This window comes from Squalius cephalus, assembly GCF_949319135.1.
Source record: "Squalius cephalus genome assembly, chromosome: 25".
In the NCBI taxonomy this organism is placed as follows: domain Eukaryota; kingdom Metazoa; phylum Chordata; class Actinopteri; order Cypriniformes; family Leuciscidae; genus Squalius; species Squalius cephalus.
In genome coordinates this window covers 23,611,614-23,631,852 of record NC_137146.1, presented here as the reverse complement: position 1 = coordinate 23,631,852, position 20,239 = coordinate 23,611,614, and the positions used below count along the sequence as shown (strand labels likewise).

At 36.3% G+C, this 20,239-nt stretch overlaps 1 protein-coding gene across 1 annotated transcript in view; it reads right to left on the bottom strand.

The window, feature by feature from the left end:
- Positions 1-1,224: 1,224 nt before the first annotated feature.
- LOC307153983 (NACHT, LRR and PYD domains-containing protein 12-like) overlaps positions 1,225-20,239 on the bottom strand; it is a 136,884-nt gene continuing 117,869 nt past the window's right edge. Inside the window, exons 10-13 of the mRNA XM_079863840.1 lie at positions 19,950-20,120; positions 3,293-3,463; positions 2,571-2,746; positions 1,225-1,352 (exon numbers count right to left, since the gene is read on the bottom strand). Of these exons, the coding sequence (XP_079719966.1) occupies positions 1,348-1,352; positions 2,571-2,746; positions 3,293-3,463; positions 19,950-20,120 (523 nt within the window). The 3' untranslated portion in view covers positions 1,225-1,347. The remainder of the gene's footprint in view (positions 1,353-2,570; positions 2,747-3,292; positions 3,464-19,949; positions 20,121-20,239) is intronic.

Here is a 20,239-nt window from a genome sequence, read left to right as displayed (position 1 = left end):
AACAAACGCCAAGAATCAGAGAATTTTCTAAATTAGTTAGGCTATATCAGCAATTTGAAGACACAGTTGTACAAAATATGTTGAATTGAATGACTAAATCAATCTAAGACAATAAGTCAATCATTTCCATTTGTTCATTAGATCAACGTAAGTTAGTTAGCATCGCGGCTAAAACCAGATACTGTGCAATAAACGAGTGGTAAACACTGTAAAAACGTAGTAATGTATAATAAATTTAGTTTATATATATGTGTGTGTTTAAATATATAGTGAGTATATAGTATATAGTGAGAGGAATAGCAGCAGTTTCGTGACAGAATAAAACTTCTCTCCTCCTGCTTCTCCTATATAATATTATTATTATTTAGTGTTGTTGTTTAAGGTTTAAATGACTTAATAAAATAGGCCTATACTAAATATATGTAAGCTACCCAAGTGAAAAAGACTAGGTTACTGTTAAATGTATTAAAAATGCATTAAAGTATATTTGTATTGTAGGTCTACTAAAAACACACTCAAGTACATTTTTAATACATTTAATAGTACGTCTTTTTCACCTGGGTATGTATACTGAATCAAACTTAAGTAGCCTATAATAATTATAATAATAGGATAATAATAATAATAATAATAATAGAATAATAATCTAATTCTGGCCTCACTGAACCATTGGGTTCCTCCAGATGCTGGCTTTAACATAAGAGATCTTCCAGGAACCACTTAAATGTTAAAAGATCTTCCAATAACCCTTTTATCGCATTCAAGTTCCTCTATTTTCCCCCAAAGCACTTCAGGGTCTCATGGTAATGAAAAGGTGACTCCAGAACCTCTGAAGTAAATACAAAGTGCTTAAAGGATCCCATAAGTTCCAGCAAGAACCTCAAAGATTGTCAATGCTCCTCCAGTAACCCTACCATAGGAAAAAGAGCTTTGAGGCACCAAAATTGCATTTTGAAGTTCCTTGAGTATCCAACAGGATACTTGAGGCTCCTTTAGTTTTTACAGTGTAGAAGCAATAAAACCAACAATATGCAAGTGATGTGACCATTCCCAGTTTAGTCTACAAAAAGATGCGTCTTCAGCAGTTTTCATGGGTCATCACAAATAGAATCTTCAAGTTCAAGTCCTCTATTAGATCATTGTGGAAATCTGACACACCCACACACACACACACACCCACACACACACACATACACGAGAGTGAGATCGCTGTGACGTCTTCCGTCTCTGCGTCTTTGGCCTCTGTGCCTTCGGTCTCTGTGTCTTCAGTCTCGGTCTCTTCGGTCTCTGTTGACTGTGTGACTGTGACATCTCTGTAGCGGCTCCTTATTCACCATCAGCTGATCCTTAAACTACAATTAAACACACAGAGTCACATATGGAGTATGAGACATTACTGCGCTCACATCACATCAGTAGATTCATTTCAGAACAAACACAGGCAGATTTACATACAGAGTATATTAATATTACAGCCAGAGATATAAAGGTGAGGAGAACATCAGAGCTGTTGTTCTGCACGCGGGTGAACGACAAGATGAAGAAGATCCTGATCAAGACCATTGTGAACAGATCATCGTGTCAGGACCACTTCCCACTTACCGTCGTGGAAACGAAAGGTTCAGTAGATTATTCGCATTATATGAATGATTCTCTCAATTAATTGTAATCTTTTCTGGGAGTGATCTAGATTCTTCTGTGACAATGTCCTGCAGCCGAGAGTCAGAGCGGACCTCCTGTCGGACAACATCTGTGTACTAACTGATTAAATGATAATACGGCATATGTAGTCCATTCCATAGAGACTGTGTGTGTTCTCAGAATAATGAGAACAAATAATGTTTATTACAGGATCTAAATAACTGAGCAGTTAAACTGCCCGCTGTTCTCCAGAAAAATCCTCCAGGTTTTGCACATTTTTAGGTTTTCCAGAATCTTCTGCATATTTGACACCTTTCCAACAATGACTGTATGATTTTGAGATCCATATTTTCACACTAAGGACAATTGAGTGACTCGTACACAACGATTACAAAAGGTGAACACATTTACTGATGCTCAAGAAGGAAACGATGCATTAAGAGCAGGGGGTGTAAACTTTAAACAGGATTATGATGATGTGTAAATTTTGTTTAAAGATCATCTTTGTTTTCATTTAGTACTGCCCTTCAGAAGCGAATACTTCCCTGTTTCACAGAAGACAAAATAATTACAATTTATCCTGTTCATGCAATTTAAAAAGTTTACACACCCCAGCTTTTAATGCATTGTGTTGCACCAGTAAAAAAACAATTGTTTTTTTTTTAAATATTTAACAAAAATTATTTAACTAAATCTTAAAAAAAAAAAAAAAAAGTTCTTCAAGAAATAAAACTGTGTAAAACTGATGTTATTAAAATAATATGCAGGGAAAACCAAGTCCTGTGTTTGGTGGACCCTTTGTGTTATAAACCTTATTAGTATTCCAAAGTATTCTGAATTATTTAGATTAGGTTACAAAGCTTGTGTAATCTAATGAAATATGTTACAAATGACTGTATTTTGTAATCTGTAGTAAATAATCTACTTACAAGATAGTGTCTCCAGTTTATAATGTGGATCATTCTTCAGATCAGAGAGAAGCTTCACGTCTGAATCTCCTAGTTTATTCCCAGACAGATACAGATATCTCAGGTGTGAGGGGTTTGATCTCAGAGCTGAAGCCAGAGCAGAACAACCTTCATCTGTGACTCCACAATCCCTCAACCTGTAGAGAACAATGACACACTCTTCACTCTCTCAGTTCAGATCAGTTTAGCAGTGAATACATTATTAAAGAGGAAATACAAACTTAAAGCTCAAATAAAAAATTTGGATGGATCATTGGACTGAGATCTAAAATGTCAAAGAGCTCAAAACATGATTATTAAACATCTAGTCTTTAGATCTGTAATAATACAGTATGTATGGAGTAATGATTTGTTTTAATTGTGTAAAGAATATTTTAAAAACAGTCCCTGCAGAAAGATGACCGTGATGAACTGCAAGAATAAATCCAGCATGTTCTTCATTTCTCAGGTCTGAATGTGTTGAGATCGAGTCGGTTTAAAATCAAGAGACTGAAGTGTTGATTGTGATGTGACAGTGTGTATTTCAGTGACTCAGTCCTGCAGAATCATGTTCCTGAAGAGCAGCTCATGTGTTCAATCACTTACAGTTCAATAAGCGCAATAACACAGCAGCAGAAAAAGGCTGAACATTTCAAATATAGACTTTACATTGTGTTTCATGCGTGAGTCATATATGATCTTACCACAGTGTCTCCAGTTTACAGCGAGGATCCTCCAGTACAGCAGAGAGCAGATGAACTGAATCTCCTAGTTTATTCACAGACAGATTCAGATCTCTCAGGTGTGAGGGGTTTGATCTCAGAGCTGAAGCCAGAGCAGAACAACCTTCATCTGTGACTCCACAATAACTCAACCTGTAGAGAACAATGACACACTCTTCACTCTCTCAGTTCAGATCAGATCAGTTTAACACAAGGGTCCGCAGCCGTACTGCAGGGGGCCGTCAATTAATGCTTGATCACAAATAATTTTTTGTTAAATTAAAACATGGGTAAAAAAACATCACAAAGTCAAATTTAAATATAAGCACTGTCACATGAATGCAAGATCACCCTCAAACAACCTTCATCTGTGACTCCACAATATTTCAACCTGTAGAGAACAATGGCGCTGTGTAAACTGTGTGTAAAATGACCAATTTATTAAAGATTGCAGTGTGTGATGTGATTTGAGTGTAGTGACAAGCAAAGCCACTATATTCTACACTGCTTTATAAAGGATGCCGGTTTTCCATGTGCTTGAGGAGAAACTGAGGGACAAATACCATGCAGTGCTGTAACTATAGAGTGATAAAGAGAGAACATTAATAACACCTGAAGTGTAACTTTATCAATTAAATGTACTATATTTTAGTGTAATAATATGAATTTCATATTTTGAAGATATTTTTGTTTCTAAATATTTGTCCAATAATTATGATCCATTAATGGCCATTTAAAATAAAAAAAATTCTAATATGTTTATTACTTATATTACAATTAGATTTCATGCTCAGCATTTAGCATGCTAATATATGCTATTGCTAATTAATAGTTTCGTAACAATCTAATACAATCTTACAATTCAGTCATGTGACACAAATATAAGAAATTGAATGAATTAATCCAGTTAGGGAACCATATTTAAATCACTTTAAAACTTCTTAATTGGGTTACTTGGAAATGACTTGATTCCATAATGTTGACAATTTTGTGAACAAATGATCTTTGTTGAACGTAATTGGTTCATGTGGAACTGATGTGCATGATTAAATCATTTAAATCCAACACACTTTTTCAGTGCATTGTTTTCTGTGTAAGGCTGTAAGGACTGATTCTCCTGATAAAACAAAGCTCACCCTGCAATAAAGCCATAAAATGCACCCTGGACAGGAGATAGCAAAGACAGAGCACAGGACATAGCCCTGACCAAACTTATCTCCTTGTCTCCTTGTTTGACTTCAACTCATCCCCCCTCTCCCTCCTCAAGTCACTGAAAGTTCATTAAGAAAGTCTATATATCACATATGGTGTATCTTGGGAATATGTTGTTTTTTCCTTTTCGTGTTTGGTATCATTTTAAGTGTCTCAGTGCGATTGGTAAAATGGTCTTAATTTCAGTGCAGTCATTGGTTTAATGAGAAAGGTTGAGAACTTAGGAGAATCCTGTTTCTCCTCTCTGGGGGATATCTCTTTAAGATATCTCAAGAAACCAGGTGCTCCCCCCTGGGGTAAATGGATTGGCCCAAACTAAACCATATTTGTATAACCCCTTTTGTTCTGGTCTGGGTATTTAAGGCGAGGGGACAGAGCAGTCTTAGGACTCTTTACCAGGATCCCCCATACAGCGCTGTTTCCCATTGGAAAACACACACACACACACACACACACACACACACACACACACACACACACACACAAACACACACCACTGTGTGTCTTTGTCAGGAAAACATTACTTACTTTTAGAGTCATCTTTGAGTAAATGATGTCATGTATTTTTCTGAATTGGATTTTAATCATTTACTTGTGTAATTGGCATGATACATTTATACCTGACAAATAAATGTTACATCTTGATTTATTCTGAAGTTTCAGAAATCATTCATTTTAGTAGATTAAAAGTGTAGTCTGGTGTTTCCGCAAATCTTTGTCCAGGATAGATCAAACTGAAGGCACTTTGAATGGAGCATGGGGCACATCTTAGGAAGACCTTCTGATTTCTGACTATTCCCTGACTTAGCATGTTGTACGCTGCAAATATTATAAAAAAATTACACCTATGGGTCTGCAGTGAGCGGCTGCATAGGGTAAAATAATTGCACTGCAGCCTCTGACTATTTCAGGACTGGCTAGTTTGTGATCGTGAGCGCACATTCGCGACGTGACGTCTCAACGTGACACTAGGTCCGTAATGAACGAATATTTGAAATGATGAGATGCCCAGAATAATCAAAGATCTAAATTCATTCATAATCAATATTTATGATTATTTTCTAATCAGAAACACAATCTAAATTTTTTCTGTATTTTAAAAAGAATTTTGGATTTACTGTAAATCCCTCTGGTCCTCTTCGTTTAGGGGTCACACTTGGCTCCTTCGTGGTCAAAAGTGACCGAAGCCTTAAAATGTAACTTTTTTTTTTTTTTTCAGGAAAACCAATGTAATATATTTTTGTTCAATAATATTTTTTGATTATTATTTAGAATTATGAAAGGTTTCTATGCAATAATTACACTATTTTTATGAGCATTTTTTCCATTAGAATATATGACTTGATATATAGGAATATAGAATATATATTGAAAAAAAAAAAAAAAAAAAAAAAAATATATATATATATATATATATATATATATATATATATATATATATATATATTTTTTTTTTTTTTTTTTTTTTATTATTATTTTTATTTTTTTTATAAATGCAACATTTCACATTAAAATAGAGTGCAGGCCTTTAAAATCCATTTTCTGAAGTGAAAAAAGCGTCATCCAGTGCCGTTAAAAATAAAACGTGTGTAATGTCGTGTAACCGCCTGTAGGCTGTACTGTAGCTCCCTCTATAAATACATAGAGAGGCTTTTTGATTCTTATTGTTATTTTTAGACATGATTTCTCCATTTTATTATTATTTTTTAATTAGGGGTTCAAGCACGAAGTGCTGAAACCCTATTGTAATTGTGCTGATTTTTATTAGGGGTTCAAGCACGAAGTGCTGAAACCCTATTGTAATTGTACTGATTTTTATTAGGGGTTCAAGCACGAAGTGCTGAAACCCTATTGTAATTGTACTGATTTTTATTATTATTATTTTTCTTCTGCCGTAAAACGCATCGTGCAGCCCAAACCGTAAGTGCTAGAGACTTGAAACTTTGCCAGATGGTAGTACAAAAATCGAGGAGAGGTTATCAAAATATGACCCCGATTGGCCCATAGGTGGCGCTACAGTGCAAAAAACAAAAAAAAATCATATTTTTGCTTAAATCTCATTAACCGTTTGTCACAGACTCAAGTGTCTTATATCATTGGAATCCTTGGGTCAAGCCGAACAAAAAAGGCCTCAAGGATTTCATTTCCGGTATGCAAATTTTCCGCCATTTTGAATTATGTCCAAAACCTACTTTTGCGAACTGGTCCCTGGTTTTGTGTCCGATCGGAACCAAACCAGTGCAGAAATGTTCTCTGGAGTCAGAATATCAATAATTATCGAAAAAAAGTTGAAATTTCGATTGACGGTCGCTAAGGGGCGCCAAAATGTTTGAAGAAGGCGGAGCCTATTTTACTAAAATGGCTATAACTCCAGAAGTAAATGAGGTATATTCACCAAACTCGGTACACCTGTGTAAGAGGTCAATCTGAGGTCATAGTAAAAAGATTGCGGCGATTGGCCACATGGTGGCGCTATAACATGAAAAAAACATAAATCAGGCTGTAACCACCTGACCGTTAGTCCGATTGACTTGAAAATTGGTATGCAGTGTCTTGGTCCAAGCTGTCATGTATATCTATGAGGACATTGGTGTATCTCAAAAAACATGGCCGCCATCGGCCAATGAAGTTTGAGCACCTATTAGACAAGGTTAACGGAGGCCGATCGGAACAAAACTCGGTGGGCATGTTCGACTCATGGCCCTAGAGGTCTGTAAGAATTTTGAAAGAAATCGGCCACTAGTTGGCGCTAACGAGTTTTATGGCTCTGTAATCATGTGGTGTTACACTTATCATCACAAAATGCATATCATTTGATAGACCTGCTCATGCTGAACAACTTTGCCTCTAGAACCATTGCTGTCAATCAAACAGTTTATTAATTATTCACAAATATGTTAAAAACCTACTTTTGCGAACTAGTCCCTGGTTTTTTGCCCGATCGGAACCAAACGAGTCTAAGACAATTCTCTGGACTCTTTAGATCAATAATTATCAAAAAAAAGTTGAACTTTGCCATTTGGGTGGCTGTAACAGGGTCATTTAGGAAAGGGGCGTGGCAAAATACACTCAAAAGCCTATAAATCCCAAAGGAAAACTCAGAACTTCACAAAAATTGATGAGCATATGTGTCAGAACATGGTGAGGAAGCATGCAGAGTTTCATGGAGATCGGACCATAGGTGGCGCTATAACTGGCAAAAAGCCTTCATTCTTATTAGGGGTTCAAGCATGAAATGCTGAAACCCTATTGTAATTGTAAGGATTTGTAAAACGCATCGTGCAGGACAAACCGTAAGGCCTAGAGACTTGAAACCTGGCCAGATGGTAGGCCTCAATTTGGGGACAACCTATCAGAGTATGACCCCGATTGGCCCATAGGTGGCGCTACAGCAACCAAAAGTTCAAAATCGCTCATAACTCTTAGACCGTTTGTCCCAGGATCAAGTGTCTTATATCATTGGAATCCTTGGCTCGAGGCGGACAAAATGGCTATCTCCGATTTGGATGTAGGCAGGGAAAATTTTCTGCTATGTCGGATTTTGTCCAAAACCTACTTTTGCGAACTAGTCCCTGGTTTTTCGCCCGATCGGAACCAAACGAGTCTAGGACAATTCTCTGGACTCTTTAGATCAATAATTATCAAAAAAAGTTGAACTTTTGCATTTTTCGCATGGGTATAATTGGGTCATAAAGAAAATGGGCGTGGCAAAATGCAAACAAAAGCCTATAAATCCTAAACAAAAACTCAGAACATCACGAAAATTGGTGAGCATATGTGCCATAACATTCTAAATAAGCATGCAAAATTGTATGTAGATCGGATGATAGTTGGCGCTATAACTGTTAAAAAGCAATGGTAAATTGCCTGTATTGGCTGTAAATGGACTTTTCAATCTATTATTTCAGTGGTTAAAAGCTTTCTAAATAAATCTTAATGTCTTGAATGCTTAAATGCCTTAAAGGCCTTAAATGCTTGAACCCCGATAAATGCTGCTTGCAGCTTTAATTATTATTATTTTTCTTCTGCCGTAAAACGCATCGTGCAGCCCAAACCGTAAGTGCTAGAGACTTGAAACTTTGCCAGATGGTAGTACAAAAATCGAGGAGAGGTTATCAAAATATGACCCCGATTGGCCCATAGGTGGCGCTACAGTGCAAAAAACAAAAATAAATCATATTTTTGCTTAAATCTCATTAACCGTTTGTCACAGACTCAAGTGTCTTATATCATTGGAATCCTTGGGTCAAGCCGAACAAAAAAGGCCTCAAGGATTTCATTTCCGGTATGCAAATTTTCCGCCATTTTGAATTATGTCCAAAACCTACTTTTGCAAACTAGTCCCTGGTTTTGTGTCCGATCGGAACCAAACCAGTGCAGAAATGTTCTCTGGAGTCAGAATATCAATAATTATCGAAAAAAAGTTGAAATTTCGATTGACGGTCGCTAAGGGGCGCCAAAATGTTTGAAGAAGGCGGAGCCTATTTTACTAAAATGGCTATAACTCCAGAAATAAATGAGGTATCTTCACCAAACTTGGTACACCTGTGTAAGAGGTCAATCTGAGGTCATAGTAAAAAGATTGCGGCGATTGGCCACATGGTGGCGCTATAACATGAAAAAAACATAAATCAGGCTGTAACCACCTGACCGTTAGTCCGATTGACTTGACAATTGGTATGCAGTGTCTTGGTCCAAGCTGTCATGTATATCTATGAGGACATTGGTGTATCTCAAAAAACATGGCCGCCATCGGCCAATGAAGTTTGAGCACCTCAAAAATCAAAAATCTACTTTTGCGAACTAGTCCCTGGTTTTTTGCCCGATTGGAACCAAACTAGTGCAGAAATGTTCTCTGGAGACTGAATATCAATAATTATCGAAAAAAAGTGGAAATTTCGATTCACGGTCGCTAAGGGGCGCCAAAACGTACGTTGTGGGAGGGGCCTATTTTACTAAAATGGCTATAACTCCCGATGTAAATGAGGTATCTTCACCAAACTTGGTACACATGTGTATGAGCTTACTCTGGGGTCACAGTAAAAAAATCGCGACGATTGGCCTCATGGTGGCGCTATAAAATGAAAAAAACATAAAACAGGCTATAACCACCTGACCGTTAGTCCGATTGACTTGAAAATTGGTATGCAGTGTCTTGGTCCAAGGTGCCATGTATGTGTATGAGGACATTGGCGTATCTCAAAAAACATGGCCGCCATCGGCCAACGAAGTTTGAGCACCTATTAGACAAGGTTAACGGAGGCCGATCGGAACGAAACTCAATGGGCATGTTCGGCTCATGGCCCTAAAGGTCTGTAAGAATTTTGAAAGAAATCGGCCACTAGTTGGCGCTAACGAGTTTTACGGCTCTGTAATCACGTGGTGTTACAAATATCCACACAATATGCATATCATTTGATAGATCTCCTCATCCTGAACAACTTTGCCTCAAGAACCATTGCTGTCAATCAAACTGTTCATTAATTATTCATTAATATGTTAAAAACCTACTTTTGCGAACTAGTCCTAGGTTTTTTGCCCGATCGGAACCAGACCAGTCTTGGACAATTCTCTGGACTCTCTAGATCAATAATTATCAAAAAAAAGTTGAACTTTTGCATTTGGATGGCTGTAATAGGGTAATTTATAAAATGGGCGTGTCAAAATACATTAAAAAGCCTATAAATCCTAAATAAAAACTCAGAACTTCACAAAAATTGGTCAGCATATGTGACATAACATCATTAACAAGCATGAAAAATTCTATGGAGATCGGACGATAGGTGGCGCTATAACTGTTAAAAAGCTTTAAAATCATATATTTCCTATGGTAAACTGCCTGTATTGGCTGTAAATGGTCTTTTCCATCTCTGATCATATAATTTTCATATCATAATGTTCAAAACTAGTGCAATACAATTCTCTGGACTCACTAGATCAATAATTGTCAGAAAAAGTTGAACTACTTCATTTGGATAGCTATAATAGGTTCACTTCAAAATCTGGTTCACTTTACCAAGTGTCCCCGAAAGCCTATATCTCTTTAATCAATGCTCAGACCTTCTTAAAAACAAGTCAGAACGTGTGAAATATCACCCTGAACAAGCATGAAAATTTTCAGACAGATCGGACAAAATTTGCCTCTATAACAGTTAAAAAGGTGAAAATGATATGAATTAATGGCATGTTAAGCCAATAAGTGGTATTTTACTGCCCCCTGCTGTTTAAAATAGTCATTTTCTCATATTGGTATTGGTATCAGCCATGGTAAATCATGATAAATGATGGTGTGTGTGTGTGTGTGTGTGTGTGGTACAAATATAACAAAGGTTTTATTTTCCAACATGAAAACAAACATAACAGAGTGCTAGTGCACAAACAATAACCGACAATGATAATGGATGAGAGGGGAACTTAAATACACAGATCAAGACAAGGACAACAGGTGACGGTTATGATGATGAGGAGCAGGTGATGATGAGGAGGGTGATGAGGAGCAGGTGCAGGTGATGACGACAGATGGTGAATGTGATGAAGACAGAAGGTGAATGTGATGAAGGTGAATGTGACACCAATATCACTGAAACATTTGTGTGTGTGTGTGTGTGTAGCATTATTGTGTGTAGCATATGTAGCAAGTATGCATTATTGAGTTAACATGGAAACACTGGTTTGCTTTAGTGCAGAAAACTGGTCAAAATCATGAGGTTTAAAGTGAAAGTGAGCCAATAAGTGGTCTTCTACTGCCCTCTGCTGGCCATTCTACTTATTAATTAAATTTTTCCACATGTGCTTGCATTTATACTTGAATACACACTAAAAATCACTTATATAGCAATAACTATTATAACACAATCATATTTTGTCAGTGTTAATCACTTTATTTGCACTGACACTTCAAATAATTGCTAGTAATGTGGTAAATCATGGTAAATCATGGTTAACTATGCTGTGTGTGTGTGTGTGTGTGTGTGTGTGTGTGTGTGTGTGTGTGTGTGTGTGTGTGTAAGCATGCATTGAGTTAACATGGATAAACTGGTTTGCTTTAGTGCAGAAAACTGGTTTAAAGTGAAAGTGAGCCAATAAGTGGTCTTCTACTGCCCTCTGCTGGCCATTCTACTTATTAATGAAATATTTCAACATGTGCTTGCATTCATACTTGAATACACACTAAAAAAATCACTTATATAGCAATAACTATTATAACACAATCATATTTTGTCAGTGTTAATCACTTTATTTGCACTGACACTTCAAATAATTGCTAGTAATGTGATAAATCAGGCTAGAAACATGGTAAATCAAAGTAAATAATACTAGATTGTCGTTTATCTCCTGGTAAATAATACTAGAACGTGGTATATCATGGTAAATCATGGTTAACTATGCTGTGTGTGTGTGTGTGTGTGTGTGTGTGTGTGTGTGTGTGTGTGTGTGTGTGTGTAAGCATGCATTGAGTTAACATGGAAAAACTGGTTTGCTTTAGTGCAGAAAACTGGTTTAAAGTGAAAGTGAGCCAATAAGTGGTCTTCTAGTGCCCTCTGCTGGCCATTCTACTTAATAATGAAATATTTTACATGTGCTTTTGCATTCATACTTGGACACACACTAAAAATCACGTATATAACTAACTATTATAACACAATAATATTTTGTCAGTGTTCATCACCTCATTTGCACTGACACTTCACATAATTGCTAGTAATGTGGTTAATCATGCTAGAAACATTGTAAATCATAGTAAATAATACTGAAATGAGGTGTATCAAGGTAAATCATGCTAGAATCCTAATAAATCATTCTGGAACATGGTATATGATAGTAAATCATGCTAGAATCATATTAAATAATACTAGAATGTGGCAAATTGTTGTGGGAGGAGCCTATTTTACTCAAATGGCTATAACTCAAGAAGTAAATGAGATATCTTCACCAAACTCAGTACACATGTGTATGGGTTCAATATGAGGTAACAGTAAAAAAATCGTAGCGATTGGCCACATGGTGGCGCTATAATATGAAAAAAACTTAAAACAGGCTATAACCACCTGACCGTTAGTCCGATTGACTTGAAAATTGCTATGCAGTGTCTTGGTCCAAGGTGTCATGTATGTCTATGAGGATATTGGTGTATCTCAAAAAACATGGCCGCCATCGGCCAATGAAGTTTGAGCACCTATTAGACAAGGTTAACGGAGGCCAATCGGAATGGAACTCGGTGGGCATGTTCGACTCATGGCTCTAGAGGTCTGTAAGAATTTTAAAAGAAATCGGCCACTAGTTGGCGCTAACGAGTTTTATGGCTCTGTAATCACGTGGTGTTACACTTATTGTCACAAAATGCATACCATTTGATAGATCTCCTCTTGTTGAACAACTTTGCCTCAAGAACAATTGCTGTCAATCAAACAGTTTATTAATTATTCACGAATATGTTAAAAACCTACTTTTGCGAACTAGTCCCTGGATTTTTGCCCGATCGGAACCAAACGAGTCTAGGACAATTCTCTGGACTCTTTAGATCAATAATTATCAAAAAAAGTTGAACTTTTGCATTTTTTGCATGGGTATAATTGGGTCATAAAGAAAATGGGCGTGGCAAAATGCAAACAAAAGCCTATAAATCCTAAACAAAAACTCAGAACATCACGAAAATTGGTGAGCATATGTGCCATAACATTCTAAATAAGCATGCAAAATTGTATGTAGATCGGATGATAGTTGGCGCTATAACTGTTAAAAAGCAATGGTAAATTGCCTGTATTGGCTGTAAATGGACTTTTCAATCTATTATTTCAGTGGTTAAAAGCTTTCTAAATAAATCTTAATGTCTTGAATGCTTAAATGCCTTAAAGGCCTTAAATGCTTGAACCCCGATAAATGCTGCTTGCAGCTTTAATTATTATTATTATTATTCTGCCGTAAAACGCATCGTGCAGCCCAAACCGTAAGGGCTAGAGCTTTGAAACTTTGCCATATGATAGTACAAAAATCGAGGAGAGGTTATCAAATTATGACCTCGATTGGCCTATAGGTGGCGCTATAGCATCCAAAAGCGCAAAACTGGTCATAACTCCTAGACCGTATGTCGTAGACTCAAGTGTCTTATATCATTGGAAAGCTGGACACCTGGAGAATAACATGTATACCTCCGATTTCATTTCCGGTATGCAAATTTTTCCGCCATTTTGAATTTTGTCAAAAACCTACTTTTGCGAACTAGTCCGTGGTTTTTCGCCCGATCGGAACCAAACCAGTGCAGAAATGTTCTCTAGAGTCTGCCGATCAATAATTATCGAAAAAAAGTTGAAATTTCGATTCACGGACGCTAAGGGACGCCAAAACGTACGTTGTGGGAGGGGCCTATTTTACTAAAAAGGCTATAACTCCAGAAGTAAATGAGGTATTTTCACCAAACTTGGTACACATATGTAAGAGGTCAATCTGTGGTCACAGTAAAAAAATCGCGGCGATTGGCCACATGGTGGCGCTATAACATTAAAAAAACATAAAACAGGCTATAACCACCTGACCGTTAGTCCGATTGACTTGAAAATTGGTATGCAGTGTCTTGGTCCAAGGTGCCATCTATGTCTATGAGGACATTGGTGTATCTCAAAAAACATGGCCGCCATCAGCCAATGAAGTTTGAGCACCGATTAGACAAGGTTAATGGAGGCCGATCGGAACGAAACTCGATGGGCATGTTCGTCTTATGGCCCTAGAGGTCTGTAAGAATTTTGAAAGAAATCGGCCACTAGTTGGCGCTAACGAGTTTTATGGCTCTGTAATCACGTGGTGTTACACTCATCCACACAATATGCATATCATTTGATAGATCTGCTCATGCTAAACAACTTTGCCTCAAGAACCATTGCTGTCAATCAAACCGTTCATTAAATATTCACGTATATGTCTAAAACCTACTTTTGCGAACTAGTCCTAGGTTTTTCGCCCGATCGGAACCAGACCAGTCTAGGACAATTCTCTGGACTCTCTAGATCAATAATTATCAAAAAAAAATTGAACTTTTGCATTTGGATGGCTGTAATAGGGTCATTTATAAAATGGGCGTGGCAAAATACAGTCAAAAGCCTATAAATCATAAATGAAAATGCAGAACTTCACAAAAATTGGTCAGCATATGTGACATAACATCATTAACAAGCATGCAAAATTTTATGGAGATCGGACCATAGGTGGCGCTATAACTGTTAAAAAGCTTTAAAACCATATATTTCCTATGGTAAACTGCCTGTATTGGCTGTAAATGGTCTTTTCCATCTCTGATCATATAATTTTCATATCATAATGTTCAAAACTAGTGCAATACAATTCTCTGGACTCACTAGATTAATAATTGTCAGAAAAAGTTGAACTACTTCATTTGGATAGCTATAATAGGTTCACTTCAAAATGTAGCCTTTACCAAGTGTCCCCGAAAGCCTATATCTCTTTAATGAATGACTCAGACCTTCTTAAAAACAAGTCAGAACATGTGAAATATCACTCTGAACAGGCATGAAAATTTTCAGACAGATCGGACAAAATTTGCCTCTATAACAGTTAAAAAGGTGAAAATGATATGAATATAATGGCATATTAAGCCAATAAGTGGTATTTGAATGCCCCCTGCTGTTTAAAATAGGAATTTTGTCATATTGTTCTATAATTTATATTTAGACTTTATAAAATCCCTATTTTAACATTTACAATTACATTTAGTCAAAATCTATCTGTTAAAGTGTTAGTACTGACAGTTTGATCACATCATATAGTTCAACTGTCTGTATCTACAACATAATGTGTGTGTAGTCTTAGGTTTCTGAATAAATTCTGAATCGTCTGATTAATAGCTTACAAAGACTTTGTGAAATGTTAATTGACCATTCAAATATATTTTCATAATGACATATCCCAATAGCATTGAAAAAACAACAACAACATTTGTCTTTGTGTGTGTGTGTGTGTGTGTGTGTGTGTGTGTGTGTGTGTGTGTGTGTGTGTGTGTAAGCATGCATTAAGTTAAAATGGTAAAACTGGTTTGCTTTTGTCACAGTTGTGTTCTGTCTGAGTATTGTTGTCTCTGATCACATGTCTTCCTTTGTTCTGTTTTCCCGCCACTCCTTGGTTTCCACGGTAACTGTCATTTAGTGCATCTGTCACACCTGTTTCCTAGTTAGTCTTGTCAGCTGTGTCTTGTTTCCCTGATCAGTTCTCCCATGTATTTAAGCCCTGAGTTTTGCCTTGTTCTTTGTCAGTTCTATGCTGTAATTAGAGTGTGTTGCTGCCTGTTCCGATATCCTGAGTTTAATTCCTATTAAACCTGCATCTTGTATGTTCATCCTTGTCTCCGCGTGCCTTCCTGCAACCATTCCGTGTTTAGCTTTAGTGGAGAAAACTGGTGAAAATAATGAAATTTAAAGTGAAACTGAGCCAATAAGTGGTCTTCTAGTGCCCTCTGCTGGCCATTCTACTTATTAATGAAGTCTTTTCACAGGTGATTTTGCATCACTCTAGACACTTATAAAATCACTTATATAACAATAACTATTATAACAAAATCATATTTTGTCAGTGTTTATCACTTCATTTGCACTGACACTTCACGTGTTGTAAATCATGGTAAATCACGCTAGAAGCATGGTAAATCATAGTAAATAAATCTAAAATGTGGTGTATCAAGGTAAATCATGCTAGAATCCTGATAAATCATTCTAGAACGTGGTATATTATGGTAAATCATGCTAGAACAGGGTAAATAATGGTAAACCATGGTAAATCATGGTAAACTATGCTAGAACAGGGTAAATCATGGTAAACCATGGTAAATCATGGTAAACCATGGTAAATCATGATAAACTATAGTAAATCATGCTACAATGTGGTATATCATGGTAAATCATGCTAGAACATGGTAAATCAAGGTAAACTAAGATAAATTCATGGTCAACTATGCTAGAACAGGGTAAATCATGGTAAATCATGGTAAATCATGCTAAAACATGGTATTTTCCATCTATGATGTCAGTGGTTACATGCTTGCTAAATAAAACTTGATGTCTTTTGATGTTTTTGTGCTTAAAGGCCTTAAAGGCCTTAACTGCTTGAACCCCGATAAATGCTGCTTGCAGCTTTAATTATTATTATTTTTTATTTAGATATACATTTAGACATTCTAAAAGACTACTTTCTGTCAAGGTTTAGATATTTTTGTTAGATAAGTATCAGGTTTTGCATTATGATTACAGTCAAACAATAACATTTGGTTAGAAAAGGAACACAATGCAAGCATTTTTGTTAATCAGTATTTGATAATTAAAAAATTTAACAAAATAAGGGATGGATAGTGATAATTCAAAACAGTTTATACAGACATTTTGCAATTAATTGGTATTTTATTCAGTTTAATTCTATAAATGGTAATAAAACTTCAGAAGGGAACAACAATTATGATCTAAGCAAAAACATAAAATAACATAACAGCAAACAATCATTATCAAACTGTAGGTTAAAAAACAGGAATACAAATTTAATAATAATAATAAAAAATATTATTTTAACTATGTACATACAAACTGTAATTATTTTATGTATTGTTGCATATGCAACAGATATCAGGAACACCTATTAGGCTAAAAGAAGAGCAAACACAATCATTGTGTGTGTGTGTGTGTGTGTGTGTGTGTGTGTGTGTGTGTGTGTGTGTGTGTATTTGAGCGAGAGAGAGTCTCTTTTGTATTTTTTTCATTTATTGATTTTATTTAGCATATTCTCAAATTTTGCGGTTGCAGTCTTACCAGTTCATTTCTGTGTGTGTGTGTGTGTGTGTGTGGGTGTCTTATTTGCACTCTTGATGTTTTAGAGTGTCACTCTTTCATTGCTGTGCACTTTTTTCTGCACAGTGGCTGATTTGTAGTTTGTACCACCAAAAGTTTCTCCAAGTTTTCGTATTTTTTCGTATTTCCTTTCATTTCCTGTCGGTCATTTTTGACTGCGAAGGAGCCAAGTGTGACACTTTTTTTACAACCCTTAAACATATCCAAATAATGTCCATGATTTTTGTGTGTGTTCACATAGCTAATACATCAAACGTCACCAAGTGTCATCCCATTCAGATGAAGAAAAAAAAAATCGTAATTTTTGACCGAAGAGGATCAGAGAATGTCAACATTGAAAAGTGGAAGATGAATCAATTTATTAAAGAAATGTAAATTATTAGAAACCTTTTTGTTCCTGACATTATTATTTTTTCTATTTCTTTTTCCTTTTTTATATTGTGCTCTGTTCATTTATTATAGTTTTGTTTTGCCTTATTGTAATGATATTTACTGCAATACAAAACTTTACTTCCGCATTCCTCGATTCCTATGGAAGTCTATGGCTGTTCAAAAACCCTGTTGTTTTAATTTAACATTTATACTTTGTGTATTTGTGTAATGTTTTGCCTGTTTTTGATGTGGAGTAATTTATATACAGTGGTGGTCAAAATTGATGGCACCGCTGATAAATATGATAAAAAATGGCTGTAAAAAACAAATCTGCATTGTTTATCGTTTTGATCTTTCCTTCAAAAAAATTCGCAAAAATCTAACCTTTTTTTGAAGTAAAAGAATTGAAATTGGGGGGTAAATTACATTATGAAATAAATGTTTTTCTCCAAAACACGCTGGCCATAATTGTTGGCACCCCTAGAATTTTTTACGAGTAAAATATCTCTGAAGTATATTCCCATTAATATTTACATTCACACCAGGGTGACTAGGAACATGAAATTGTCCAGCTATGACTTCGTGTTTCACAGGAGTTTAAATATGAGGAAACACAAAGGCCAATTTCCCTTAATCATCCATCACAATGAGTAAAATCAAAGAATATAGTTCTGATGTGCAGCAAAAGATTGTTGAGCTTCACAAAATAGAAAGTGGCTGTAAGACAATATCTAAAGAATTGAAAATCCCATTTTGACCATCAGGGCAATAATTAAGAAGTTATAATCAACTAAAGATGTTACGAATCTGCCAGGAAGAGGACGTGTGTCTATACTGTCTTAATGGACGGTGAGGAGGATGGTTTGAGTGGCCAAAGACTCTTCAAGGATCACAGATGGAGAATTGCAGAGATTAGTTGAGTCTTGGGGGTCAGAAAGCCTAAAAATGTTTTATCAAACAACCCCTACATCCCCACATGTTGTTTGGGAGGGTTTCACGAAAAATCCTCCTCGATCCTCCAAAAATAAACTCCAGCATATTCAGTTGTCAGACACGACTGGATCTTCAAAAGGGACCGGATTCTATGGTCAGATAAAACTAAAAAAAGGGCTTTTTGGCAGCAAACCCAGCAGATGTGTTTGGTGCAAACCGGGATGAAGAGTACCCCATGCCTACGGTTAAATATACTGCTGGATCTTATATGTTGTGGGCCTATTTATTTGCTGGAGGTCCTGGACATTTTGTTCAGATACATGGAATTATGGATGCTAGCAAATACAAACAGATAAAAAATCTAAACCTGCACGGCCTCTGCTAGAAATCTTATAATGGGCCGTGGTTGGATCTTCCATCAGGACAACGGTCCAAAACAAACATAAAAATCAACACAAAAATGTGTAACTGAGCACAAAATGAAGCTTCTGCCATGACCGTCCCAGTCCCCTAAACTGAACCATATAGAAAATGAGTGGGGTGAATTGAAGAGAAGAAGCGCCAACATGAACTTGTGAATCTGAAGGATCTGGAGAGATTCTGTATGGAGGAATGGTCTCTGATCTCTTGTCAGCTGTTCTCCAAACTCATCAGGCATTATAGGAGAAGACTCAGATCTGTTATCTTGGCAAAAGGAGGTTGCAGAAAGTATTTAATAACAGGGTGCCAACAATTATGGCCAGCGTGTTTTGGAGAAAAACATTTATTTTATAATGTGATTTACCCCCGACTTTCAGTTCTTTTACTTCAATGAAAGGTTAGATTTTTGTGAATTTTTCTAATGAAAGATCAAAAGGATAAACAATGCAGATTTATTTTTTACAGCCATTTTTTATCATATTTATCAGGGGTGCCATCAATTTTGACCATGACTGTACAAATATGTAATATATATATATATATATATATATATATATATATATATGCTGGGGAGGACATTTATGTTTTAGGATTAGCATGTTTAATCAAGCATCGGCTCACCTGTGATGTTCACTGATTTAACTGAATATTTATTTAATGTGCATTTGGACTGAAGTAAGTATCACTTGTAATTTATCGTTTAACTGCGTGTCTATGATTCACACATAAAAAAACAAGCTAGGGTTTAATGAGCAAAGTTGGTGATCATTGAGTAAAAAAGTTAAAAACTATTACATAGGCTAACTAATAAAGAATATATTTACCAAGGACAAAATATGTGTTTATCAGAGAGTTCATCTTACCCCAGTGTCTCCAGTTTACAGTGAGGATCCTCCAGTACAGCAGAGAGCAGATGAACTGAATCTCCTAGTTTATTCACAGACAGATACAGATCTCTCAGGTGTGAGGGGTTTGATCTCAGAGCTGAAGCCAGAGCAGAACAACCTTCATCTGTGACTCCACAATATCTCAACCTGTAGAGAACAATGACACACTCTTCACTCTCTCAGCTCAGATCAGATCAGTTTAACACAAGGGTCCGCAGCCGTACTGCAGGGGGCCGGCAATTAATGCTTGATCACAAATCATTTTT